This window comes from Bombina bombina, chromosome 4 (assembly GCF_027579735.1).
Source record: "Bombina bombina isolate aBomBom1 chromosome 4, aBomBom1.pri, whole genome shotgun sequence".
Taxonomy (NCBI): domain Eukaryota; kingdom Metazoa; phylum Chordata; class Amphibia; order Anura; family Bombinatoridae; genus Bombina; species Bombina bombina.
This window is the reverse complement of record NC_069502.1, coordinates 527,132,171-527,159,670: the sequence shown is the minus strand read 5'-3', so window position 1 is coordinate 527,159,670 and position 27,500 is coordinate 527,132,171. Positions and strand designations below refer to the sequence as shown.

The following is a 27,500-nucleotide window of genomic DNA, read 5'->3' as shown; positions in this document are numbered from 1 at the left end:
GTGGATAAATTCATCCACCAATAAAAAAGTGCTGTCCAGAGTACTGAAACCAAAAAAAAAGCTTAGATGCCTTCTTTTTCAAAAAATTATAGGAAGAGAACGAAGAAAAATTGACAATAGGAGTACATTAGAAAGTTATTTAAAATTGCATGCTCTTTCTGGATTACAAATGAACAAATTTGGGTTCAGTGTCCCTTTAAGTTTCATTCCTAAGGTTGTTTCTTAGTAATATCAATCGGGAAATTTTTGTTCCCTCTCTGTCCTAATCTTTCTTCTTTCAAAGAATGTTTGTTACACAATTTGGATGTTGTACAAGCTCTTAAATTCTACTTACAGACGACTAAGGATTTTCGCCAGTCCTCTGCCCTCTTTGTCCGTTTCTCTGGGAAACGTAAAGGTCAGAAAGCTTCTGCTACTACTCTTTCTTTTTGGTTACGAAGTATAAATCGTTTGGCTTATGAGACTGCTGGACAGCAGCCTCCTGAGAGAATTATGGCTCATTCCACAAGAGCGGTTTCCTCTTCTTGGGATTTCAAAAATGAAGCTTCTGTGGAACAAATTTGCAAGTCTGCAACTTGGTCTTCTCTACATACTTTTTCAAAATTTTACAAATTTGATACTTTTGCTTTGGCTGAGGCTTCTTTTGGGAGAAAGGTTCTTCAAGCGGTGGTGCCTTCTGTTTAGGACTGCCTGTCTTGTCCCTCCCTATTTATCCGTGTGCTCTTGCTTGGGTATTGGTTCCCAACAGTAATTATTCAAGCCGTGGACTCACCATATCTTAGGAAAGAAAAACAAAATTTATGCTTACCTGATAAATGTATTTATTTCTGGATATGGTGAGTCAACGGCCCAACCCTTTATTTTAAGACAGTTGTTGTTCTTTTGAATATAACCTCAGGCACCTCTACACCTTGTGTTACTCTTTTTCTTAATTTCCCTTTGGTCGAATGACTGGGGGTTGTGGGTAAGGGAGTGATACTTAGCAGTTCAACTGTGGTGCTCTTTGCCTCCTGCTGGCCAGGAGTGATATTCCCAACAGTAATTATTCAAGCCTTGGACTCACCATATCCAGAAAGAAATACATTTATCAGGTAAGCATAAATTTTGTTTTTATATAATAGTTTCCAGAATATGGTCATGTTTCCAGACCTTACATTTATAATTAAATTGTTCATATACTACCACATTTAATGATGATACCCCCTTACCCTGTCTCCATCATATTACTGTTCTTATCAATTTGTCCATGAGCTTCCAGGTCTTCTCCACTGTCCTCCTGTCCACCGCCGCCTGTTTGGGGGGGTCCCACCGCGTCCCAGAATGTGGCCCTTATGGGGATTGGCTCCTGCGGAGATGCCCGGTTAGGTTGCTACTGCTAGTACTGCTGCTGCTAGCCATGGCTTTATGAGCAACGATCCGTTTTACTTTTTTAGATACCTCCGGGCCAGACCACTACACTGTGCAACGAAGAAAGCGTTTTTTTTTTGGGTTTTTTTAATCGCATACTCTTGTAGTTTCATATCGCAGGAATAAAAAAAATTGCGATTATTGGGAAACCTTAAAGGAAAGGTAAGAATTTAAGAAAACCGCTGCAATGTAAAGTTTATTTGAATGAAAGTGCCCCTGTTTTTAATAGTATTTTTAAAAACCGGGCACTCATTCATTAAACTTTACAGTCGCTTTAATCTATTCACTTAAGTAGAGGTGAGGCCAAAGTGGCTTTTCTTAGGAGGCAAAAAACTTGGCTTAGTATAGCTTTCCTCAGAAAACGTGCTACAGACATTTCAGGTTTCTAACAATAGTATTTATATAACAGATCTATATTTTTGATATATGTATATATAAATGTAGAACTGTGGAAATGATTTGATATAGGAAATTGTATTGCGATTTACACTTCCTGTAAAATGTCTAACTGTCTGTAAACCTCAATAAAAATTATAATAAAAAAACTAGAGAATCTTTTCTAATTGGGCCCATAGAAAAAGTAAGGAAGCTCGCTTGGAAACTGAAGCTGTCAGTTTTTTTTTAAATAGAAGAAATACGAAGTGCAATGTAATTTGTGAAAGATAAACATAAATATACAAAGTATGATCCTAATTTGTTAGTTACACAGAAACCGTGAAAGCAAAATAAGAGTTTGTACAATCACAATCCTAAATACACTGCTATATACAAAATAAAATAAAAAACAGAAAAATGTTAAAATGCAATACAACTTAAAGGGACACTAAACCCCACAATTTTCTTTCATGATTCAGAAAGAGAATACACATTTAAACAACAATACAATTTACTTTACTTTACTTTACTTTACAATTTTTAGATATTCTTAGTTGAAGAAAAAGCAATGCACATGGTTGAGCCAATCACATGAGGCTTCTAAGTGCAGCAACCAATCAGCAGCTACTGAGCCTATCTAGATATACTTTTCAGCAAAGAATATCAAGAGAATAAAACAAATTATAATAGAAGTAAAGTGATAATAGAAGTAAATTAGAAAGTTGTTTAAAATTGCATGCTCTTTCTATATCATTAAAGAAAAAAAAATGGGTTTCATGTCCCTTTAAGTAATATAAGATACAAAGCAAAACGTGTAAATTCAGAACTGTTATGACATGCAGTGCTATATTGCACTTGGCTTGTCTCTCCTTCATATATTGAAATGCAGGGAACACCCCTTGAAGTATAGCAAAATATGGCTTTTAAGACTTTCACTAGGGATCACGCAGTGCTGGAGGATAATTTTAGATCATCTCACCAGAGCAGAGAGCTTTAGATCATAAGGCCCAGATTTATAAAACTTTAATTTTGACTTTTTTTTTTTTCTTTCTTTCTTTAAAGTGAAAGTCAACCCTAGCATTTGTGAAACGCTAAGATTGACTATTGAAACAAATAAAGGGAACTATAACATACTTCATGCAGAAAGCTCCTTTATTTGTTTCAAGGGATTGCCGCTCTGAGCTGCTAAGGCAGTCCACGGCAGATCGCTGTTTTGCTAGAGAGGTGACATTTCCACCTCTTGGCAAATAGTGTGCGTGAAATCCGGCTCCCAAGGGTGCCAAGCTGGATTTACCGCACGGCTATTGGCTAAGAGGTGAAAATGTCACCTCTCTAGCAAAACAGCCATTAGCCATCTTAGCAGCTCAGAGCGGCAATCGCTTGAAACAAATAAAGTCCCCTTTATTTGTTTCAATAGTCAATCCTAGCCTTTCACAAACGTTAGGGTTGACCTTCACTTTAACTATTTGAAAAATAACTATCAAATTATCGTATTATGTCATTTAAAAAATGCATACTCCTTACTATTTGTTTATAAATAATGCCCTGGAAATAGGGTTTCCTTATAGGCAGACTAGCTTCATGCAAACCAATTCCGACTTGCAAGTGGATATTTGATTTCATTTGAAAGTTCTAAAAAAAGCACATTTTTTTTTCATAAGATAACATTTATACCCAGTCAAGTATAAATGCATGTGTATTAAAATCATAGGTACAGTAATTATGTTTCTCAAAATTAAGTTAATGTGCTGTGTTGTTTTTTGTTTTTTTAGAGCACTGTGTTTATGTATTATGGACTGTCGAATTTCTATCAGAATCATCGGCGGTATGTGAAATCTAGAGATGACAGTCAGTTGAATGGAGACAAATCCTCCTTAACGGTAATATTGTCATGTGAGGTCTCGGAAAAAAACGTATTAATCATAGAAATAATCAATTTTTATTAAAGAAAAAACCCCACATAATAAAAAAAAAGGAATCTGTTAACCTTTTTAAACAACTTCATATGAAGTATAGTGTTTGTATATTTGTGTAATAAGCCTTTTATTATAGGTATACAACTTCTATGTTAGTTATGCAGATGTACTCGTAAAGTGACAATCCAGTCAAAATATAAAAGCACATAGATGAATTGCATCTTTGAATAGAAACACATTTGCAATATACTTGTATTAGCAAAATTGCTTCTAGTAAAAGTTATCACTGTTTTAGTGTTAGCATTATTCTCTACATTACATGTGAAGCATAGCTAGATATTGTTACTGCACCCACATTAAATATTGCAGCTGCTCAGATAATCAGTGGGGGTTGTATCATGTCACCAATTTTGGCTGGAATATCCCTTTAACATGTATGTAAATGCACGTGCAATCGGCTCTCAAAGAGATTGTTTATGCATAACTTTGTTAAAGGGACATTTACTTATACAGGTATTATCAAATGTGCTTTGTTCTCTTGGTATTCTTTGCCGAAAGCTAAACCTAGATAGGCTCATATGCCTCTTATCTCAGTGGATTTTGACTTTTTTACAGTTAGACAGTGCTAGTTCATGTGTGCTATATAGATAACCTTGTGCTCACTCCTGTGGAATTATTTGTGAGTAAGCACTGATTGGCTAAAATGTATATCTGTCAAAAGCACTGAAATAAGGGGGCAGTCTGCAGAGGTTTAGATACAAGGTAGTCACAGAGGTAAAAAGTATATTAATATAACTGTTGGTTGTGCAAAACTGGGAAATGGGTAAGAAAATAAATTTATCAATAAACAATAAACATTTTCAAGTAAACTGTCACTTTAAGCAAGTTTTTTTGAAAGGACAGTCAACACCAGAATGTTTGTTGTTTTAAAAGATAGATGATCAGTTAATTACCAATTCCCCAGTTTTGCATAACCAACACAGTTATAATTATACACGTTTTACCTCTGTAATTACCTTGTATTTAAGCCTCAGCAGACTGCCCCCTTATTTCAGTTCTTTTGACAGACTTGCATTTTAGACAATCAGAGCTGTCTCTATGGTAAATTCACGTGCATGAGCTCAATGTTATCTATATGAAACACGTGAACTAATGCCCTCTAGTGGTGAAAAACTGCATTTAGATTAGAGGCAGCCTTCAAGGTCGAATAAATTAGCATATGAACCTCCTAGGTTTAGCTTTCAACTAAGAATATCAAGAGAACAAAGCAAAATTGGTGATAAAAGTAAATTGGAAAGTTGTTTAAAATTACATGCCCTATCTGAAACATGAAAGTTTGTTTCTTCCCTTTTTTTTTTTTTTTGTGGCCCTTCCCTTTTCTGGCAGAATGACATATTCAAGTGCATTCAATTTGTGGTATGCAGAGTTGTAATCTAAGCTCAGGGAACATGCCTTTAAACAATTATACATCTGTTCAAGAGCCTTTACGTGCAGTTATTGCTGTATATGATTTGGTGCATGAAAGAGAATAGAAAGCTTATCTTGTAACATGGCAATTGCTTTTTTTTGTTCTGTACATGCATAATCAGATTGCGAGAGAATGATCAGAGAGGGATTTTACAATCTAAAATTTAGCAGGAGTAGTAATGTTATTTATTGATGTTGTCTTAAAGGGACATGGAACCATAGAGCATGTGATTTAACATAACTTTCTCATTTACTTCTGTTATCGGCACAGTTATGCCTTTTGTCCCACCCAGTAGTGCATTGCTGCTCCTTCAACAATGGATGCCAAGAATATGAAGAAAATTAGATAATAGAAGTACAGTGAAAAGTTGTATAATCTATCTGAATCATAAAAGAAGAGGATGTGGGTTTCATGTCCCTTTATTACAGATAGTCAGGAACTTTGTGTTCTAAAGTAACTGCAGGACAGGTCCCAATTATTTAAAAAATAATAATAAAATACAATTTTCTTAGATCTGTCCTTTCCATGAACGTTTTTACAAATAAGCAGGTCTGACCTGATGAACAAGCTTACTGGCTCCTGAAATAAAGTTAATGATAGCTACTAATTAGCAATTAATGATTCAGTGTGCGTAATTAATCTTGTAAAGAACCACGATGTGCTAATAAGGTTCAGCTGTGTTGGTGCATCCATTTAAATCATTGCAGTAGCTTTATTTTACTCTGGGATGTTAAAACTATTTAATTATTTATGTGAATATGCGATCAATGTATTCTCAATTGGCCTATTGTAATGGAAGCACAGTTGAAGCTAGCGGTATTTTTAACTCATGCAAAAAAATATTGACCTTGTGTTTTTCTCCTTGCATTATTCAATACCCCTTTGTTTTGTTGTTGATTGGATAAAACTGATATAAATAGTTTTCCGTATCAAGCAGCATTATTTTATCCAGGGTGGTAGTGAGAATGCGTCTTTTGCCTGTGATTTGTGTCCAGCACTTATTTATAGGTCAATCCGGACAGTTTCCTGTGGGCCATAGTTCCGAGAGCAGTTTACTTTTAATTTTCCTGTTTAACAACGTTCAGTTAAAACCAATCCCTATGTTACAATGCATTCAGCACTTGGGCTTAAAGGGACAGTTTACTCAAACATTTTCTCCCCTTTAATTTGTTCCCAATGATCCACTTTACCTGCTGGAGTGTATTAAATTGTTTACAAGTAGCTCCTTTACCCTTATATTGGCATTTGAAATTGTTAATTTAGCATGTGGTATCCCCACCTATTCTGAAAGTTTGTGGCCGCGCGTACCAGCTATAGATAAGCTTTGTAAACACAGCCAGCAGAAGAAATTACACTCCCAGTGTGATAAAGCAGAGATAAGGTAATAAAATGTTGATTTTCCATTGTTCTCTCAAAGTATTGGTGATTGTTTTAAGGACAGATATAAGATAAAGAAGCAGGTATATGTGCACAATGTGATACAGTAATGAGATCTGATTATACCTACAAGCTCAAACTATTTTATTAGGTTGTGGCTTCAAAACACAAAATCAGAGCTTTAATATACAGAAATAAACCTTAAAAAGCTAATTTTCATACATTTTTTACTCAGTTGGTAAAAAAAAGCAATTGTAAACACATTAAGGGAAAAACTATTTTACAGTATACTGTCCCTTTAATAATGTGTAAAGGGACATGATACACACATTTTTTTTCTTTCATGATTCAGACAGAGCATGTAATTTTAGATAACTTTCCAATTTATTTCTATAATCTAATTTGTTTTGTTTATATTCTTTGTTAAAAAGTAGACTTAGGGCTCGATTTATCAAGCCCTTCGCCTTCCTATGACTGCAGGTTCTCGCAAGAGAACCTGCAGTCACAATTTATCATGCTGCAGTCATCAGACTTTTGCTTCCCTAACCTCTTCTCCACCTCTTAGGTGGAGAATTTCAATTTCCCCGGTCTCGTCCAACCGGGGAGATCGACAGCTCCTTCCGCGCGTTGATTGACTGAGCCCGAGGGCGGCATTGCACGCAAGCGCAAAATAGCGCTCATGTGCAATGATTAATTCCGCTTGCAGATTGCTGCCCACCAGAGGCAAGCTTGGGCGAATATGTACGCCCCTGTCTGCCCTTGCTTGATAAATCTAGCCCTTAAAGGGAAAGTATATACCAATTTTCATATAACTGCATGTAATGGATACTACTATAAAGAATAATATGCACAGATACTGATCTAAAAATCCAGTATAAAACTGTTTAAAAACTTACTTAGAAGCTCCAAGTTTAGCTCTGTTAAACAGGTAGCTGGAAAACCCACTGCAAGTGAGAAATAGTAGACCCTCCCCTTCCTCTGCATATGAAAATACCCTCTACACAAACAGGAGGAAGCTGAAGTAGGTATACATCAGTATTCTCCTAAAACTTTGGGGCTTGGTTAGGAGTCTGAAAAGCAGAGCAATGTTGTTTAAAAATAAGCAAAACTATACAAAAAAAAAAACTGTATGGGCTATATAAATGTATCAGCTACAAAACATTTATTCAAAGAAAAATCTAGTGTATTTAATGTCCTTTTAAGCTCAAAAGCTGCTGATTGGGGGCTGCACATATATGCCTCTTGTCATTGGCTCTCAGTAATGCATTATTGCATTTTACTCCAAGGAGAGAATGAAGCAAATTTGATTAAGTGAATAGTGAAATAGTAAGTAAAGTGGAAAGTTGTTTAAAATTGTATGATCTATCTGACTTATGAAAAAAAAAAAAATGTTTTCATGTCCCTTTTAAATCTTCCTTTTGTGTCATTTAATGTATTTATGTTTGCAAGAAAATGTCTTCAGTGTAAAAGTAGGAAAGTCTGTGCTGGCTCTGAATAATGTTTAAAGAGACTTGTTGGTGCAATAATGAAGTTACACCATTTTTTTATTAAATCTACTGTTTTTGCAGGTAAGGGCTATAGCCCTTTTTAATATATATACTGTTTTCTTTTTTATGCATTAATTTGTGTATTAAATCAATTCTTAGAATCCAAGTAAGGAATGTGAGCCCTATCGCACCAGTGATAATAAGCCCATTGCTCCATGTGGTGCCATTGCCAACAGCATGTTTAATGGTAAGATATATATTTTTTATTTACATGGATTTGAAAATGTTAAATTGCACAATCAACGGATTAACAAGTCTTGCTGTAAAAGCACCTGCAAATTTAAAAAAACATAATTTATGCTTACCTGATAAATTTATTTCTCTTGTAGTGTATCCAGTCCACGGATCATCCATTACTTATGGGATATTCTCCTTCCCAACAGGAAGTTGCAAGAGGATCACCCACAGCAGAGCTGCTATATAGCTCCTCCCCTAACTGCCATATCCAGTCATTTGACCGAAACAAACAGAGAAAGGAGAAACCATAGGGTGCAGTGGTGACTGTAGTTTAATTAAATTTTAGACCTGCCTTAAAATGACAGGGCGGGCCGTGGACTGGATACACTACAAGAGAAATAAATTTATCAGGTAAGCATAAATTATGTTTTCTCTTGTTAAGTGTATCCAGTCCACGGATCATCCATTACTTATGGGATACCTCATTTTTTAAAGGCCCAGGTGGAAGCCACAGCTCTAGTAGAATGAGCTGTAATTCTTTCAGGGGGCTGCTGTCCAGCAGTCTCATAGGCTAGGCGTATAATACTCCGAAGCCAAAAGGAAAGAGAGGTTGCCGAAGCTTTTTGACCTCTCCTCTGTCCAGAATAAACGACAAACAGGGAAGATGTTTGACGAAAATCTTTAGTAGCTTGTAAGTAAAACTTCAAGGCACGGACTACGTCCAGATTATGTAAAAGACGTTCCTTCTTTGAAGGAGGATTAGGACACAATGATGGAACAACAATCTCTTGATTGATATTCTTGTTAGAAACCACCTTAGGTAAAAACCCAGGTTTGGTACGCAGAACTACCTTATCTGCATGAAAAATCAGATAAGGAGAACCACATTGTAAGGCAGATAGCTCAGAGCCGAGGAAATAGCCATCAAAAACAGAACTTTCCAAGATAAAAGCTTAATATCAATGGAATGAAGGGGTTCAAACGGAACTCCTTGAAGAACTTTAAGAACCAAGTTTAAGCTCCATGGGGGAGCAACAGGTTTAAACACAGGCTTAATTCTAACCAAAGCCTGACAAAATGCCTGGACGTCTGGAACTTCTGCCAGACGCTTGTGCAAAAGAATAGACAGAGCAGAAATCTGTCCCTTTAAAGAACTAGCTGATAATCCTTTGTCCAAACCCTCTTGGAGAAAGGACAATATCCTAGGAATCCTAACCTTACTCCATGATTAATTCTTGGATTCACACCAGTAAAGATATGTACGCCATATCTTGTGATAGATTTTCCTGGTAACAGGCTTTCGTGCCTGTATTAAGGTATCAATGACTGACTCGGAGAAGCCACGCTTTCATAGAATCAAGCGTTCAATCTCCATGCAGTCAGTCTCAGAGAAATTAGATTTGGATGATTGAAAGGACCTTGTATTAGAAGGTCCTGTCTTAGAGGCAGAGTCCATGGTGGAAAGGATGACATGTCCACTAGGTCTGCATACCAGGTCCTGCGTGGCCAAGCAGGCGCTATTAGAATCACCGATGCTCTCTCCTGTTTGATTTTGGCAATCAGTCGAGGGAGCAGAGGAAACGGTGGAAACACATAAGCCAGGTTGAAGAACCAAGGCGCTGCTAGAGCATCTATCAGCGTCGCTTCTGGGTCCCTGGACCTGGATCCGTAACAAGGAAGCTTGGCGTTCTGGTGAGACGCCATGAGATCCAACTCCGGTTTGCCCCAACGATGAATCAATTGAGCAAACACCTCCGGATGGAGTTCCCACTCCCCCGGGTGAAAAGTCTGACGATTTAGAAAATCCTCCTCCCAGTTCTCCACGCCTGGGATATGGATTGCTGACAGGTGGCAAGAGTGAGTCTCTGCCCAGCTAATTATTTTTGAGACTTCTAACATCGCTAGGGAACTCCTGGTTCCCCCTTGATGGTTGATGTAAGCCACAGTTGTGATATTGTCCGACTGAAATCTGATGAACCTCAGTGTTGCTAACTGAGGCCAAGCCAGAAGAGCATTGAATATTGCTCTTAACTCCAGAATATTTATCGGAAGGAGTTTCTCCTCCTGAGTCCACGATCCCTGTGCCTTCAGGGAGTTCCAGACTGCTCCCCAACCTAGAAGGCTGGCATCTGTTGTTACAATTGTCCAATCTGGCCTGCGAAAGGTCATACCCTCGGACAGGTGGACCCGAGACAACCACCAGAGAAGAGAATCTCTGGTCTCTTGATCCAGATTTAGCAGAGGGGACAAATCTGTGTAATCCCCATTCCACTGACTTAGCATGCATAATTACAGCAGTCTGAGATGTAGGCGCGCAAATGGCACTATGTCCATTGCCGCTACCATTAAGCCGATCACCTCCATACACTGAGCCACCGAAGGGCGCGGAATGGAATGAAGAAGCTTTGATAACCTGGACTCCGTCAGGTAAATTTTCATCTCTACAGAATCTATAAGAGTCCCTAAGGAGACTCTTGTGAGTGGGGATAGAGAACTCTTTTTCCTCGTTCACTTTCCACCCGTGCGATCTCAGAAATGCCAGAACTATCTCTGTATGAGACTTGGCAATTCGAAAGCTTGACGCCTGTATCAGGATGTCGTCTAGATACGGAGCCACCGCTATGCCTCGCGGTCTTAAAACCGCCAGAAGTGAGCCCAGAACCTTCGGAAAGATTCTCGGGGCTGTAGCCAACCCGAAGGGAAGAGCTACAAATTGGTAATGCCTGTCTAGAAAGGCAAACCTTAGGAACCGATGATGAACTTTGTGAATCGGTATGTGAAGGTAGGCATCCTTTTAAGTCCACTGTGGTCATGTACTTGACCCTCTTGGATCATGGGTAGGATGGTCCGAATAGTTTCCATTTTGAAAGATGGAACTCTGAGGAATTTGTTTAAGATCTTTAGATCCAAAATTGGTCTGAAGGTTCCCTCTTTTTTGGGAACCACAAACAGATTTGAATAAAAACCCTGTCCTTGTTCCATCCGCGGAACTGGATGGATCACTCCCATTACTAGGAGGTCTTGCACACAGCGTAGGAATGCCTCTTTCTTTATCTGATTTGCAGATAACCTTGAAAGATGAAATCTCCCTTGTGGAGGGGAAGCTTTGAAGTCCAGAAGATATCCCTGAGATATGATCTCCAACGCCCAGGGATCCTGAACATCTCTTGCCCATGCCTGGGCGAAGAGAAAAAGTCTGCCCCCTACTAGATCCGTCGCCGGATAGGGGGCCGTTCCTTCATGCTGTCTTAGAGGCAGCAGCAGGCTTTCTGGCCTGCTTGCCTTTGTTCCAGGACTGGTTAGGTTTCCAGGCCTGCTTAGATTGAGCAAACGTTCCCTCTTGTCTTGAAGCGGAGGAAGTTGATGCTGCACCTGCCTTGAAATTTCGAAAGGCACGAAAATTAGACTGTTTGGCCTTTGATTTGGCCCTGTCCTGAGGAAGGGTATGACCCTTACCTCCAGTAATGTCAGCAATAATTTCTTTCAAACCAGGCCTGAATAAGGTCTGCCCCTTGAAAGGAATGTTGAGTAATTTAGACTTTGAAGTCACATCAGCTGACTAGGATTTGAGCCATGGCGCCCTACGCGCCTGGATGGCGAATCCGGAATTCTTAGCAGTTAGTTTAGTCAAATGAACAATGGCATCAGAAACAAATGAGTTAGCTAGCTTAAGAGTTCTAAGCTTGTCAACAATTTCAGTCAATAGAGCTGTATGGATGGCCTCTTCCAGGGCCTCAAACCAGAATGCAGCTGCAGCAGTGACAGGCGCAATGCATGCAAGGGGCTGTAAAATAAAACCTTGTTGAATAAACATTTTCTTAAGGTAACCCTCTAATTTTTTATCCATTGGATCTGAAAAAGCACAACTGTCCTCAACCGGGATAGTGATACGCTTTGCTAAAGTAGAAACTGCTCCCTCCACCTTAGGGACAGTCTGCCATAAGTCCCATGTAGTGGCATCTATTGGAAACATTTTTCTAAATATAGGAGGTGGGGAAAAGGGCACACCGGGCCTATCCCACTCCTTACTAATAATTTCTTGTAAGCCTTTTAGGTATTGGAAAAACATCAGTACTCACCGGCACTGCATAGTATTTATCCAGCCTACACAATTTCTCTGGCACTGCAATTGCACGCCATTCCCTCTCTGAAGTTACCTCACTCCTCAGAATATGTGAGAACAGCCATGGATCTTAGTTACTTCTGCTAAGATCATAGAAAATGCAGGCAGATTCTTCTTCTAAATACTGCCTGAGATAAACAGCACACTCCGGTACCATTTAAAAATAACAAACTTTTGATTGAAGAAATAAACTAAGTATAAAACACCACTCTCCTCTTACGACCTCCATCTTTGTTGAGGGTTGCAAGAGAATGACTGGATATGGCAGTTAGGGGAGGAGCTATATAGCAGCTCTGCTGTGGGTGATCCTCTTGCAACTCCCTGTTGGGAAGGAGAATATCCCATAAGTAATGGATGATCGTGGACTGGATACACTTAACAAGAGAAAATATTATAAATCAGCGTACCTGTGGTGTAAGGTTATGTAATCAGACTGCCAAGTCTCGCCAACAAATGGCACAAATAGATTCCAGCCTCAAAAATGAAAAGAAAGGTCCTTAAATTTTCTCTTAACAAGGTCCAAAGGAAAAGTGCTACAACATTTCGGGCCTGCCATACATGACTAAGGGCTTATAGCAGGCCTGAAACATTGTAGCACTTTTCCTATGGACCTTATGCATTATGTAAAAGCATCTGCACCTGTGTCTAGCGTTTGAACCCCAAAACATGATGCTAAATTGATTTTACAAAAAATGGAAGGTGTAATACTTTAACACTTATGTCTTGAAAAGTCCTACAACTGAAGATTCTGGTTTGTTTTTTCCCCTCTGTTCATAAACTTTTTTTAAAATTTGTTTTTACGTTAGATTCACTTACGTTATATAACCTTTCTAATGGAAGAGAAAAGATTGAATTGAAAAAGAATGGTATCGCATGGTGGACTGATAAAAATGTGAAATTCAGAAATCCAACTGGCAATACAAGTGATCTCCAAGACATTTTTAAAGGTAATTTTAAAGTGGTTGTGGCATTTTTCCACCTTTTAATGTACACAGCATGCTGAAGTACTGGAGGTGATGCATAAGGATGTGCTATGTGAAGAAAGAGGTACAATGATTATGATAAAATGAACATTAAAGAGACGATGCTCTCCAAAATATGTCATCCATCGGAAATAGCAACATTTAAACATATTTGGTTCATTTGCTCATAGGTTTTTTTTACTCGTGTTCAGCTGCTGTTAGCAGGAAATATTTATCAACCAATGAGCATTATTAGGAACGCAAGAAATAAATGTCAGATGTAGATGCTGCCCATTCATATGGATGGTAAATGTTTTGTTTAGTGTCTGCCTGATATAAAACCAAAGAATGAAATAAGTTTTGTTTCTACATTTAGAATAAATACATCTAATTTAAACATTTAAAAACCTCATTAAAAAAACAGTTTTCACAAAAAAATACTCTTATTCCAGTAGATCTTTCATATTGTTCTATATTTTTTTGACCTTGCACCAAACTATATAACCTTAAAGGGAAATTAAACACTAAATAAATGCTAGCTTAAATGATTCACTTAAAGAAAAGATTAGTCTGAGAATAACATGTAGATGTATTTTTATAAAGATTCATTAGCTGTTGACAAAATAAATCTAAACTTTTAGTGTCTATAAAACAATGAGCTGCCATCTTGTAACTTTGGTTACCTTCTCTGCTGTGGCCAATTAGGGACTGTTATAAATAGGTCGCTAGAGTGTGCAGCCAATGGCTGTGTGGAATATAACAGGGTTCTGCACTTCCATTTCAAACAGAATCTGAAAAGCTCACAATTTCAGAATGGATTTACAGGAAAAGGGGACAAAAGAAATAATACAAGTATACTTCAATTTTTTTTCTTTCATAGAGGTGGTGAGAGTCCACAATCCTTTACTCATGGGAATTACTTCTATACAGCTAGGAGGAGGCAAATATTCCCAAACCCCAAGATTTCTATAAAAACCTTCCCACCTCAAACATACCTCCACTCTTTAGTGTGCCTCCTTTAGAGGAGGTCGAAGAATGAAAATGTGCAGCTTTCTTCAGAGAAGGGGGTCTTCAGTCTATGTTGAGGCCCAGTTTCCCTCAGAGTTTATTTCTTGTCAGAGGGATGTTTTGGAGCATGGTCTATGATGCAATGGTTTTGCTTCATGGGAAATCCTTCACAGGTCCTCTGTAAATTTGGTCACGAGGACTATATATGATTTATCACTTTTATATTACCATCTCAACGTGTTTAATGTCCCTTTAAGGATTAGCTGAATCTGCCATTCTCCAGTTTTAATTCATGGTGCAATCTCTTTGTGGTGCGATTAATACTACTCGAAAGCGACCGTATCTTAACATAACGCCCAGTGAATGTGCCTACAGTACCCTTAGAGGCAGATGTATCATTCTCAGGACTGACAAGGAACAGGCACAATTTGCTGCTTGTATATAGCATTGCCCCTGCTCTCATTGCAACCAGCTTCTGTGACAGCAGGGCTTGTCAGTCACCCCAGTTTGATCAGTCTGGTTGATGACCCCTGCCCTAGACCACTGGTTTTCAAAACTGCCCTCGGGCCTCCCTAACAGGCCAGATTTTAAAGGATATCGGAACTAGAGCACTTGTGAAATAATCAGCTGATTAGTAAACATGGTTATTTTACCTGCTCTGATTCTTGAAAATCTGGCCTGTTGGCGAGGCCTGAGGACAGGTTTAAAAAACAGTGGTCTAGGGCAGGGGGTCTACAACCTTTGGGCCCCAGATGTTTTGGAACTACATTACCCATGGTGCTCAGACAGCCTAAATAGTGTCTCAGCATCATGGTAATTGTAGTTCCAAAATATCTGGGGCCCCAAGGTTTCTGTCCCCTGGTCTAGGGCACTGGTTTTCAAACCTGTTCTCTCCAACAGATCAGGTTTTCAAGAATCAGATCAGGTAAAATAACCATGTTTACTAATCACCTGATTTTCACCTGTGCTCCAGTTCAGATAACTTTAAAATGTGGACCGTTAGGGAGGCCTGAGGACAGGTTTGTAAACCAGTGGTCTAGGGTGATCGTGATCTGCCACCTGAGGTGGTGGAGAGGTTAGAAAGTAGTTATTTTTTTTAGATAGTGTTGTGTTGTTTTTTTTTTTTTTCTCATGCTTGCATGGGCAAGTCTGCAACTGATAGGACAATTCAGTTTCATTAATTTGCCCTTAGAATATTATGGTCAAAATTTAAAAGAGCGTTGATGAATTGCATCTTTGAATAGAAACATATTTGCACTATACATGCATTGGCAAAATGCTTCTAGTAAAAGTTATAACTGTTTTTATGGTAACATTTTTCTCTGCACGTGCATGTGAAGCATAGCTAGGTATTTCCAGTGCACCAGCATTTTAAATACTACAGCTGCTCAGTGCGCCAGTGAGGGCTTGTATTATATCGGCAATTAACAAATTGAGTCATTATCTGATAGTACATTAGCACCATAAGCTCTCTGAGCAAGTGCTGTATTTAAGATGCTGGTGCACAATGCATACTTAAATACACTTTTGAAACTGCTATAGCTTTTATAAGAAACATTATTGCTAATACATGTATATTACAAAAATGCTTCTATTTAAAAATGAAACACATCCATGTGGATTTCAATTTTGACTGGAATTATATCCCTTTAATAATATGGAACATTATTTTATGAGTTTTCCCTTAGTTCACATTCCGAGTTGCTGCAAAACATCCAGCTTAGAGTCATTAGCTTAAAAAATGTCTACAGGTTATACTGCCAGCAAAAGAGGATCATTTTATATGACAAATATGAATGATACAATTGACCCTGTTTGAATTTACTTTTATTTTTAAGTGTATGAAAATGTAATCTTTTTGTCACATGTAGCACATTGTGTGTTGAATTAAAAGCCTTTGTGATTTTGGTCAAAATTTAAACTTTCAGATAGAGCATGGACTTTTAAAAAAAAATAAAAAATACTTCCATTGTCCAATTGTGCACAGTCTTTTTATACTCGCACTTTGAGGCGCCAGTTCCTACTGAGCATGTGCAAGACAGTGTATACTTATATGCATTTTGTGCTTGGCTGAAGGCTGTCACATAATACAGGGGAGGATATGTAGATAAAAATCTACTGCTCATATAATTCAGATTAAAGGACCAGTCAACACAGTAGATTTGCATAATCAACAAATGCAAGATAACAAGACAATGCAATAGCACTTAGTATGAACTTCAAATGAGTAGTAGATTTTTTTTTCTGACAACTTTAAAAGTTATGTCTTTTTCCACTCCCCCTGTACCATGTGACAGCCATCAGCCAATCACAAATGCATACACGTACCATGTGACAGCCGTCAGCCATTCACAAATGCATACACACTTATTCTTGTACATGCTCAGTAGGAGCTGGTGACTCAAAAAGTTTAAATATAAAAAGACTGCACATTTTGTTAATGGAAGTAAATTGGAAAGTTGTTTAAAATAGCATGCTCTATCTGAATAATGAAAGTTTAATTTTGATTGAGTGTCCCTTTAAGTGCTATTGCGTTGTCTTATGCATTTGTTGTTTTGGCAATTCTACTGTATTTAGGCTGTTTTTTTGTGTTCGTAACCCACATGGCATCAGATAAAATATAAACGCAATTGCTCATGTATAATATATGAAGCTAAATAATTCTTAACACTGTAACAGTATTATAGAGATACCTATTACATCACTACCCCTATGTAAAGTTACAATTTTTAAACTCATTGAAAAGCTGGGGACAGTCACATAGTTCACTATATGAGATTGGTGTCTGCTTTTTACCCTTAAAGATTCATTTCACAATTGGCTGTTGAGCCATAAATTATTTCCCAACCCAAGGATGGTTTATTCATTTGTAAGATATGGTGAAATATTGTTTCTCAACATTATCCGTTAAAGGCTTATAAGTTTCATTGGTTGTTTAGCGCTGCTGTTTTCATCATCTCTCTTGTAGATACTACAAAGCCAATTAACTGGCAGAAACCGGTTTACCAACTTGATCCACAAGACCCAAGTAACAATGGATTTGTCAATGAAGATTTTATTGTGTGGATGCGAACAGCTGCTTTGCCAACATTTAGAAAGCTTTATCGTCTGATCGAGAAGAAGGATGCTACATACCCTGCCTTGCCACCAGGCAATTACTCCTTGGAAATTGAATATAGTATCCTTTTTAATGAGATATTAGTAAAACGATTTACACTGAACATGTAGCTAGAAGTGCATAGGTAAGCAGAAAGATTGTAAAAAAAAAAAAATGAATGCAGAAAAGGGTGTGAGAAAATTAGTTATTTAGGGGTCCATTTATCAAAGGCTTTCGCCAGCCTTCGAGCCCCTACGACTGCAGGTTCTCACAAGAGAACCTGCAGTTTGTGTTAATGAAACAGCAGTCATTAGACTGCTGCTTCCCTAACCTCTTCACCACCTCTTAGGTGGCGAATTTCAATCTCCCCGGTCTCTTCCGACCAGGGAGATTGACAGCTCCTGCCCGCATGTGATTGACTGTGTGCGGGCAGGGGGCAGCGTTGCACAAGAGCGCAAAATTGCGTTCTTGTGCAATGCTGAATTCGGGCAGTGGAATTCAGCCCGCCAAAGACAAACTGTGGCGGGCAGGGGTGCGTATGTATGCCCCTGTCTGCCGCAGCTTGATAAATCGACCCCTAAGTAAGTATCTTGCTTGTATTACTGTACGAAAATGTATTAATATAATAATATTTAATACTGTTGATTACCAAATTGAACATTTTGTTGGGTGTAAGATTTCCCCTCTTATTGTCTAATACTACTCTGTGTGTCATTTGGTATAGAATTACTTCCTGTGGCACATGAAATTATGTATGCAGAAAACGGTGGTCTTGCTTCCAGTGTACTCTTGTTAGGAGCTGGGTGGTATAAAATGTTTATGTAGCATAGCTTCTTATACCGGTTTGCATATTTTACGTTGTGCTGATGATCTGTCATTTTTTATGGGCTGATATTGGGCTCCAGTTTTCACGCTGATTAGAATATTGCGCTTCATTTTTCACTCTGATTAGAATATTGCGCTCCAGTTTTCACGCTGATTAGATATTGTGCTCCAGTTTTCACGCTGATTAGGATATTGTGCTCCAGTTTTCACGCTGATTAGATATTGTGCTCCAGTTTTCACGCTGATTAGAATATTGCCCTCCAGTTTTCACACTGAATATTGCGCTCCAGTTTTCACGCTGATTAGGATATTAGGCTCCAGTTTTCACTCTGATTAGGATATTAGGCTCCAGTGTTTAAGCTGATTAGATATTAGGCTCCAGTGTTTAAGCTGATTAGATATTGCGCTCCAGTTTTCACACTGATATCGTGCTCCGATTTCTACAAAATGACACAAACATACATAATATCATCTGTTTTTTAGCACTTGGCAGGCTGGCTTATGTTAAACTTTCTTATTCAGAATACCCACTGCTTTTTTCCAGTGAGTATACTGTTTTATGTCCCATCTAGTTGCCAGTATTTTTTACTGTTTAAAGAGACAGTAAACACCTTGAGATTTTAATGCAAATGTGTATTTATAATTTGTAAGTTTAAAGTTGTTTAAAATGACATGCTCTATCTGAATTCATGTCACTTTAATACTAACATTGGCTAGCCTTGCCGTCTAGATACTAGTGTAAAAGTGACATTCTATAACATTTATTTTTCTATTAAAAGGTTCCTTTGAAAGTTTCTTAGTAAGTGCAGGGTCTCATTTTGTATCTATCCCTAATTGACCACAATAAAGGAAATATTATAAACTTACTCAAGGGGTATGTCCTTTGACTGCAAAACAGGGAACATTTAGCTAACACAATTAGTTTTTTAAATACCATTTACTTTCTAGCACTGATGTTACTAAAGGGGGGCTTACAGGACCTCACATGAGTGTCGAGGATGATTGTTATTCAAAACCTCCACATGTAATGTACATTGTTTAAGCTGCAGGCTATTTATTACTCAGGTATTAAAGACAACATCTGATAATGGAAGTAAATTGGAAAGTGTCTAAAAACTGCATGCTCTATCTGAATTATAAAAGTTCATTTTGACCTGAGTGTCCCTTTTAAGCGCACCCATTTTTTCTTTCTACAAACAGGAAGTCAGAGGAACTTGGGTGAGTTACAAAACTAGTTCCCATGCCCCTCCCAGGAGCGGCTGTTTTCTCCTTACACAGCACACTGATTTCTACTGCTCTGTGAGGCTGTTAAATGGGTTGCGTCATGGCAGCAGGGGTAGCTGTTCTTCCCATCACATTTTAAAATTGTAGACTGCTGTTTGTTTGCTTCAGTGAACATGCATGACGATCATTATTATTTATCCCAGCCCTCACATCAGTAGCCAAAAGATAAGGCATATGGAGCTGAGGAATGGGTCTGTGGGTCTTATTGTTATTTATTTATTTATTAATTGTAGCATATTTCTACAGGTATGGTGCATGTATATGTCTGCTAGTAAGCATGGTGTGTACACGTAGTGTGTGTCAGTAAGTATGATGCATGTATATGTCTGCTAGTAAGCATGGTGTGTACACGTAGTGTGTGTCAGTAAGTATGATGCATGTATATGTCTGCTAGTAAGCATGGTGTGTACATGTAGTGTGTCTCAGTAAGTATGATGCATGTATATGTCTGCTAGTATGCATGGTGTGTAAATGTAGTGTGTGTGTGTCAGTAAGTATGATGCATGTATATGTCTGCTAGTAAGCATGGTGTGTACATGTAGTGTGTGAAAGTAAATATGATACATGTATATGTCTGCTAGTAAGCATGGTGTGTACATGTAGTTTGTGACATTAAGTATGGTGCATGTATAGAATGTCTGCTAGTAAGCAAGGTGTGTACACGTAGTGTGTATCAGTAAGTATGATGCATGTATATGTCTGCTAGTAAGCATGGTGTGTACATGTAGTGTGTATGTGTGTGTGTGTGTCAGTAAGTATGATGCATGTATATGTCTGCTAGTAAGCATGGTGTGTACACGTAGTGTGTGTCAGTAAGTATGGTGCATGTATATGTCTGCTAGTAAGCATGGTGTGTACATGTGGTGTGTGTGTGTCAGTAAGTATGGTGCATGTATATGTTGTATGCTAGTAAGCATGTTGTGTACATGTAGTGTGTGTCAGTAAGTATGATGCATGTATATGTCTGCTAGTAAGCATGGTGTGTACATGTAGTGTGTGTCAGTAAGTATGGTGCATGTATAGAATGTCTGCTAGTAAGCATGGTGTGTACACGTAGTGTGTGTCAGTAAGTATGATGCATGTATATGTCTGCTAGTAAGCATGGTGTGTACATGTAGTGTGTGTGTCAGTAAGTATGGTGCATGTATGTCTGCTAGTAAGCATGGTGTGTACATGTAGTGTGTGTCAGTATGATGCATGTATATGTCTGCTAGTAAGCATGGTGTGTACATGTAGTGTGTGTCAGTAAGTATGATGCATGTATATGTCTGCTAGTAAGCATGGTGTGTACATGTAGTGTGTGTCAGTAAGTATGGTGCATGTATAGAATGTCTGCTATTAAGCATGGTGTGTACACGTAGTGTGTGTCAGTAAGTATGGTGCATGTATATGTCTGCTAGTAAGCATGGTGTGTACATGTGGTGTGTGTGTGTCAGTAAGTATGGTGCATGTATATAATGTCTGCTAGTAAGCATGGTGCGTACATGTAGTGTGTGTCAGTAAGTATGGTGCATGTATATGTTGTCTGCTAGTAAGCATGGTGTGTACACGTAGTGTGTGTCAGTAAGTATGGTGCATGTATAGAATGTCTGCTAGTAAGCATGGTGTGTACATGTAGTGTGTGTCAGTATGTATGGTGCATGTATATGTTGTCTGCTAGTAAGCATGGTGTGTACATGTAGAGTGTGTGTGTGTGTCAGTAAGTATGGTGCATGTATATGTCTGCTAGTAAGCATGATGTGTACATGTAGTGTGTGTCAGTAAGTATGGTGCATGTATATAATGTCTGCTAGTAAGCATGGTGTGTACACATAGTTTTTGTCAGTAAGTATGGTGCATGTATAGAATGTCTGCTAGTAAGCATGATGTGTACACGTGTGTGTCAGTAAGTATGATGCATGTATATGTCTGCTAGTAAGCATGGTGTGTACATGTAGTGTGTGTCAGTAAGTATAGTGCATGTATAGAATGTCTGCTAGTGAGCATGATGTGTACATGTAGTGTGTGTCAGTAAGTATGATGCATTTATATGTCTGCTAGTAAGCATGGTGTGTACATGTAGTGTGTGTCAGTAAGTATGGTGCATGTATAGAATGTCTGCTAGTAAGCATGGTGTGTACACGTAGTGTGTGTCAGTAAGTATGATGCATGTATATGTCTGCTAGTAAGCATGGTGTGTACACATGTGTGTGTGTGTGTCAGTAAGTATGGTGCATGTATGTCTGCTAGTAAGCATGGTGTGTACATGTAGTGTGTGTCAGTATGATGCATGTATATGTCTGCTAGTAAGCATGGTGTGTACATGTAGTGTGTGTCAGTATGATGCATGTATATGTCTGCTAGTAAACATGGTGTGTACATGTAGTGTGTGTCAGTAAGTATGGTGCATGTATATGTCTGCTAGTAAGCATGGTGTGTACATGTATGGTGCATGTATATGTTGTCTGCTAGTAAGCATGGTGTGTACATGTAGTGTGTGTCAGTAAGTATGATGCATGTATATGTTGTCTGCTAGTAAGCATGGTGTGTGTGTGTCAGTAAGTATGGTGCATGTATATAATGTCTGCTAGTAAGCATGATGTGTACATGTAGTGTTTGTCAGTAAGTATGGTGCATGTATAGAATGTCTGCTAATAAGCATGATGTGTACACGTAGTGTGTGTCAGTAAGTATGATGAATGTATATGTCTGCTAGTAAGCATGGTGTGTACATGTAGTGTGTGTGTCAGTAAGTATGGTGCATGTATGTCTGCTAGTAAGCATGGTGTGTACATGTAGTGTGTGTCAGTATGATGCATGTATATGTCTGCTAGTAAGCATGGTGTGTACATGTAGTGTGTGTCAGTAAGTATGATGCATGTATATGTCTGCTAGTAATCATGGTGTGTACATGTAGTGTGTGTGTCAGTAAGTATGATGCATGTATGTGTCTGCTAGTAAGCATGGTGTGTACATGTAGTGTGTGTCAGTAAGTATGGTGCATGTATAGAATGTCTGCTAGTAAGCATGGTGTGTACACGTAGTGTGTGTCAGTAAGTATGATGCATGTATATGTCTGCTAGTAAGCATGGTGTGTACATGTAGTGTGTGTCAGTAAGTATGGTGCATGTATATAATGTCTGCTAGTAAGCATGGTGTGTACACATAGTGTGTGTCAGTAAGTATGGTGCATGTATAGAATGTCTGCTAGTAAGCATGGTGTGTACATGTAGTGTGTGTGTGTTTCGGTAAGTATGGTACATGTATATGTCTGCTAGTAAGCATGGTGTGTACATGTGGTGTGTGTGTCAGTAAGTATGGTGCATGTATATAATGTCTGCTAGTAAGCATGATGTGTACACGTAGTGTGTCAGTAAGTATGATGCATGTATATGTCTGCTAGTAAGCATGGTGTGTACATGTAGTGTGTGTGTCTCAGTAAGTATGGTGCATGTATATATCTGCTAGTAAGCATGGTGTGTACATATGGTGTGTGTGTCAGTAAGTATGGTGCATGTATATAATGTCTGCTAGTAAGCATGGTGTGTACATATGGTGTGTGTCAGTAAGTATGGTGCATGTATATAATGTCTGCTAGTAAGCATGGTGTGTGCACGTAGTGTGTGTATGTATGTGTATGTTATTTATTTATAAATTGTAGCATATTTCTACATGTAGTGTGTGTGTCAGTAAGTATGGTGCATGTATATGTCTGCTAGTAAGCATGGTGTGTACACGTAGTATGTATCAGTAAGTATGGTGCATGTATAGAATGTCTGCTAGTAAGCATGGTGTGTACACGTAGTGTTTGTCAGTAAGTATGATGCATGTATATGTCTGCTAGTAAGCATGGTATGTACATGTAGTGTGTGTGTGTCAGTAAGTATGGTGCATGTATGTCTGCAAGTAAGCATGGTGTGTACATTTGTGTGTCAGTAAGTATGGTGCATGTATAAAATGTCTGCTAGTAAGCATGGTGTGTACAAGTAGTGTGTGTCAGTAAGTATGATGCACGTATATGTCTGTTAGTAAGCAAGGTGTGTACATGAGGTGTGTGCGCTTCACTAAGTATGGTGCACGTATATGTCTGTTAGTAAGCATGGTGTGTACAAGTAGTGTGTGTCAGTAAGTATGTTGCATGTATATAATGTCTGCTAGTAAGCAAGGTGTGTACATGAGGTGTGTGTGCACGTATATGTCTGTTAGTAAGCATGGTGTGTACGTGTGTGTGTGTGTCAGTAAGTATGGTACACGTATATGTCTGCTAGTAAGCATGGTGTGTACATGTATTGTGTGTGTGTGTGCGCGTCACTAAGTATGGTGCAAGCATATAATGACTGCTAGTAAGCATGGTGTGTACACGTAGTGTGTGTCAGTAAGTATGGTGCATGTATATGTCTGCTAGTAAGCATGGTGTGTACATGTAGTGTGTGTCAGTAAGTATAGTGCATGTATAAAATGTCTGCTAGTAAGCATGGTGTGTACACGTAGTGTGTGTGTGTCAGTAAGTATAGTGCATGTATAAAATGTCTGCTAGTAAGCATGGTGTGTGTATGTGTCAGTAAGTACGGTGCATGTATATAATGTCTGCTAGTAAGCATGGTGTGTGCATGTAGTGTGTGTCAGTAAGTATGGTGCATGTATATGCCTGCTAGTAAGCAAGGTGTGTACATGAGGTGTGTGCGCGCCCCACTAAGTATGGTGCACGTATATGTCTGCTAGTAAGCATGGTGTGTACATGTAGTGTGTGTGTGTCAGTAAGTATGGTGCACGTATATGTCTGCTAGTAAGCATGGTGTGTACATGTATTGTTTGTGTGTGCGCGTCACTAAGTATGGTGCAAGCATATAATGACTGCTAGTAAGCATGGTGTGTACACGTAGTGTGTGTCAGTAAGTATGGTGCAAGCATATAATGTCTGCTAGTAAGCATGGTGTGTACATGTAGTGTGTGTCAGTAAGTATGGCGCATGTATAAAGTGTCTGCTAGTAAGCATGGTGTGTACAAGTAGTGTGTGTCAGTAAGTATGATGCACGTATATGTCTGTTAGTAAGCAAGGTGTGTACATGAGGTGTGTGCGCTTCACTAAGTATGGTGCACGTATATGTCTGTTAGTAAGCATGGTGTGTACAAGTAGTGTGTGTCAGTAAGTATGGTGCATGTATATAATGTCTGCTAGTAAGCAAGGTGTGTACATGAGGTGTGTGTGTGCTTCACTAAGTATGGTGCACGTATATGTCTGTTAGTAAGCATGGTGTGTACATGTGTGTGTGTGTGTGTGTCAGTAAGTATGGTGCATGTATATGTCGTCTGCTAGTAAGCATGGTGTGTACATGTAGTGTGTGTCAGTAAGTATGGCGCATGTATAAAATGTCTGCTAGTAAGCATGGTGTGTACAAGTAGTGTGTGTATGTGTCAGTAAGTATAGTGCATGTATATGTCTGCTAGTAAGCATGGTGTGTACATGTAGTGTGTGTGTCAGTAAGTATGGTGCATGTATATGTCGTCTGCTAGTAAGCATGGTGTGTACATGTAGTGTGTGTCAGTAAGTATAGTGCATGTATAAAATGTCTGCTAGTAAGCATGGTGTGTGCCTGTAGTGTGTTTATGTGTCAGTAAGTATAGTGCATGTATATAATGTCTGCTAGTAAGCATGGTGTGTACATGTAGTGTGTGTGTCAGTAAGTATGGTGCATGTATATGTCGTCTGCTAGTAAGCATGGTGTGTACATGTAGTGTGTGTGTGTGTGTCGGTAAGTATGGTGCATGTATATAATGTTTGCTAGTAAGCAAGGTGTGTACACGTAGTGTGTGTCAGTAAGTATGGTGCACGTATATGTCTGCTAGTAAGCATGGTGTGTACATGTAGTGTGTGTGTGTCAGTAAGTATGCTGCATGTATATAATGTCTGCTAGTAAGCATGGTGTGTAAATGTAGTGTGTGTGTGTGTCAGTAAGTATGGTGCAAGCATATAATGACTGCTAGTAAGCATGGTGTGTACATGTAGTATGTGTCAGTAAGTATGGTGCATGTATATGTCTGCTAGTAAGCATGGTGTGTACATGTAGTATGTGTCAGTAAGTATGGTGCATGTATATGTCTGCTAGTAAGCATGGTGTGTACATGTAGTGTGTGTGTCATTAAGTATGGTGCATGTATAAAATGTCTGCTAGTAAGCATGGTGTATACACGTAGTGTGTGTCAGTAAGTATGGTGCATGTATATAATGTCTGCTAGTAAGCATGGTGTGTACATGTGGTGTGTGTGCGCGTCACTAAGTATGGTGCACGTATATGTCTGCTAGTAAGCATGGTGTGTACATGTAGTGTGTGTGTGTCAGTAAGTATGGTGCATGTATAAGTCTGCTAGTAAGCATGGTGTGTACATGTAGTGTGTGTCAGTAAGTATGGTGCATGTATATAATGTCTGCTAGTTAGCATGGTTTGTACATGTAGTGTGTCAGTAAGTATGGTGCATGTATAAAATGTCTGCTAGTAAGCATGGTGTGTACACGTAGTGTGTGCATGTGTCAGTAAGTATGGTGCAAGCACCGCAAGGCAGAACATAGAGTGATCTGAGATGTCATCGCAGAAAATGCAGGATGTCTGCAGAAAGAACAGGAACTGTTAGCACTTTAACTTTTCAGTGCTGCTCCACATTAGGCTGTTCTTTTTAAACAGAGCTGTTATCTGGCTGCATTGTATTAGTTTTCCTTACCACAGTGCATCCAGAGCAAAGTGCTGTTTGAAGACAACTGTCAAATATGCAGTAGTGATGCAAAGCAGCAGTGCATTGATTGTTGTCTGGCTCTGAGATTTTTGCAAGCTCGTTCCCTAGCTTTTCACAGTCTGCAAAGCTGTTTTCCTCTGAATGTAAGATGTTCGTATGAGCAATGCTCCTTTTTTATTACTACATTTCTATGTTAGACAAAGAGAAAAGGAAACAAATTAATTCAAGAGACATTTTACAATTACTTTTTTGTCTGCAGCTAATTTGTAATTCAATTTTCAATTACTGCACTAGAGTATACAACTTTAAATATTGCTTCATTCTCCAGTTAACCAACACATTGCAATTGATCTGGTGCTTTAGTGTAACTGACAAATTTACAATTTTATTTTATTTTAAAATGACCTGCAGAAAAATTTTCACACACAAAATCTCATCGCAAGCATATAATGACTGCTAGTAAGCATGGTGTGTACATGTAGTGTGTGTCAGTAAGTATGGTGCATGTATATGTCTGCTTGTAAGCATGGTGTGTACATGTAGTGTGTGTCAGTAAGTATGGTGCATGTATATAATGTCTGCTAGTAAGCATGGTGTGTACATGTAGTGTGTGTGTCAGTAAGTATGGTACATGTATACAATGTCTGCTAGTAAGCATGGTGTGTACATGTAGTGTGTGTGTCACTAAGTATGGTGCATGTATAAAATGTCTGCTAGTAAGCATGGTGTACGTGTGTGTGTGCGCGCGTCACTAAGTATGGTGCACCTATATAATGTCTGCTAGTAAGCATGGTGTGACTGTGTACATGTAGTGTGTGTCAGTAAGTATGGTGCATGTATATGTCGTCTGCTAGTAAGCATGGTGTGTACACATAGTGTGTGTCAGTAAGTACGGTGCACGTATATAATGTCTTCTAGTAAGCATGGTGTGTACATGTAGTGTGTGTGTCAGTTAGTATGGTGCATGTATATAATGTCTGCTAGTAAGCATGGTGTGTACATTTAGTGTGTGTGTTTCAGTAAGTATGGTGCATGTATAGAATGTCTGCTAGTATGCATGGTGTGTACACATAGTGTGTGTCAGTAAGTATGGTGCGTGTATATAATGTCTGCTAGTAAGCATGGTGTGTACATGTAGTGTGTGTATGTGTCAGTAAGTATGGTGCATGTATATAATTTCTGCTAGTAAGCATGGTGTGTACATGTAGTGTGTGTCAGTAAGCACG

At 38.7% G+C, this 27,500-nt stretch overlaps 1 protein-coding gene across 1 annotated transcript in view; it reads left to right on the top strand.

Annotated features, from left to right (window-relative positions):
- Window positions 1-27,500, top strand: part of TMEM30A (transmembrane protein 30A) — a 65,746-nt gene that overhangs the window by 24,748 nt on the left and 13,498 nt on the right. The window contains exons 3-6 of the mRNA XM_053710447.1: window positions 3,555-3,662; window positions 8,190-8,277; window positions 13,197-13,337; window positions 17,329-17,538. Of these exons, the coding sequence (XP_053566422.1) occupies window positions 3,555-3,662; window positions 8,190-8,277; window positions 13,197-13,337; window positions 17,329-17,538 (547 nt within the window). The remainder of the gene's footprint in view (window positions 1-3,554; window positions 3,663-8,189; window positions 8,278-13,196; window positions 13,338-17,328; window positions 17,539-27,500) is intronic.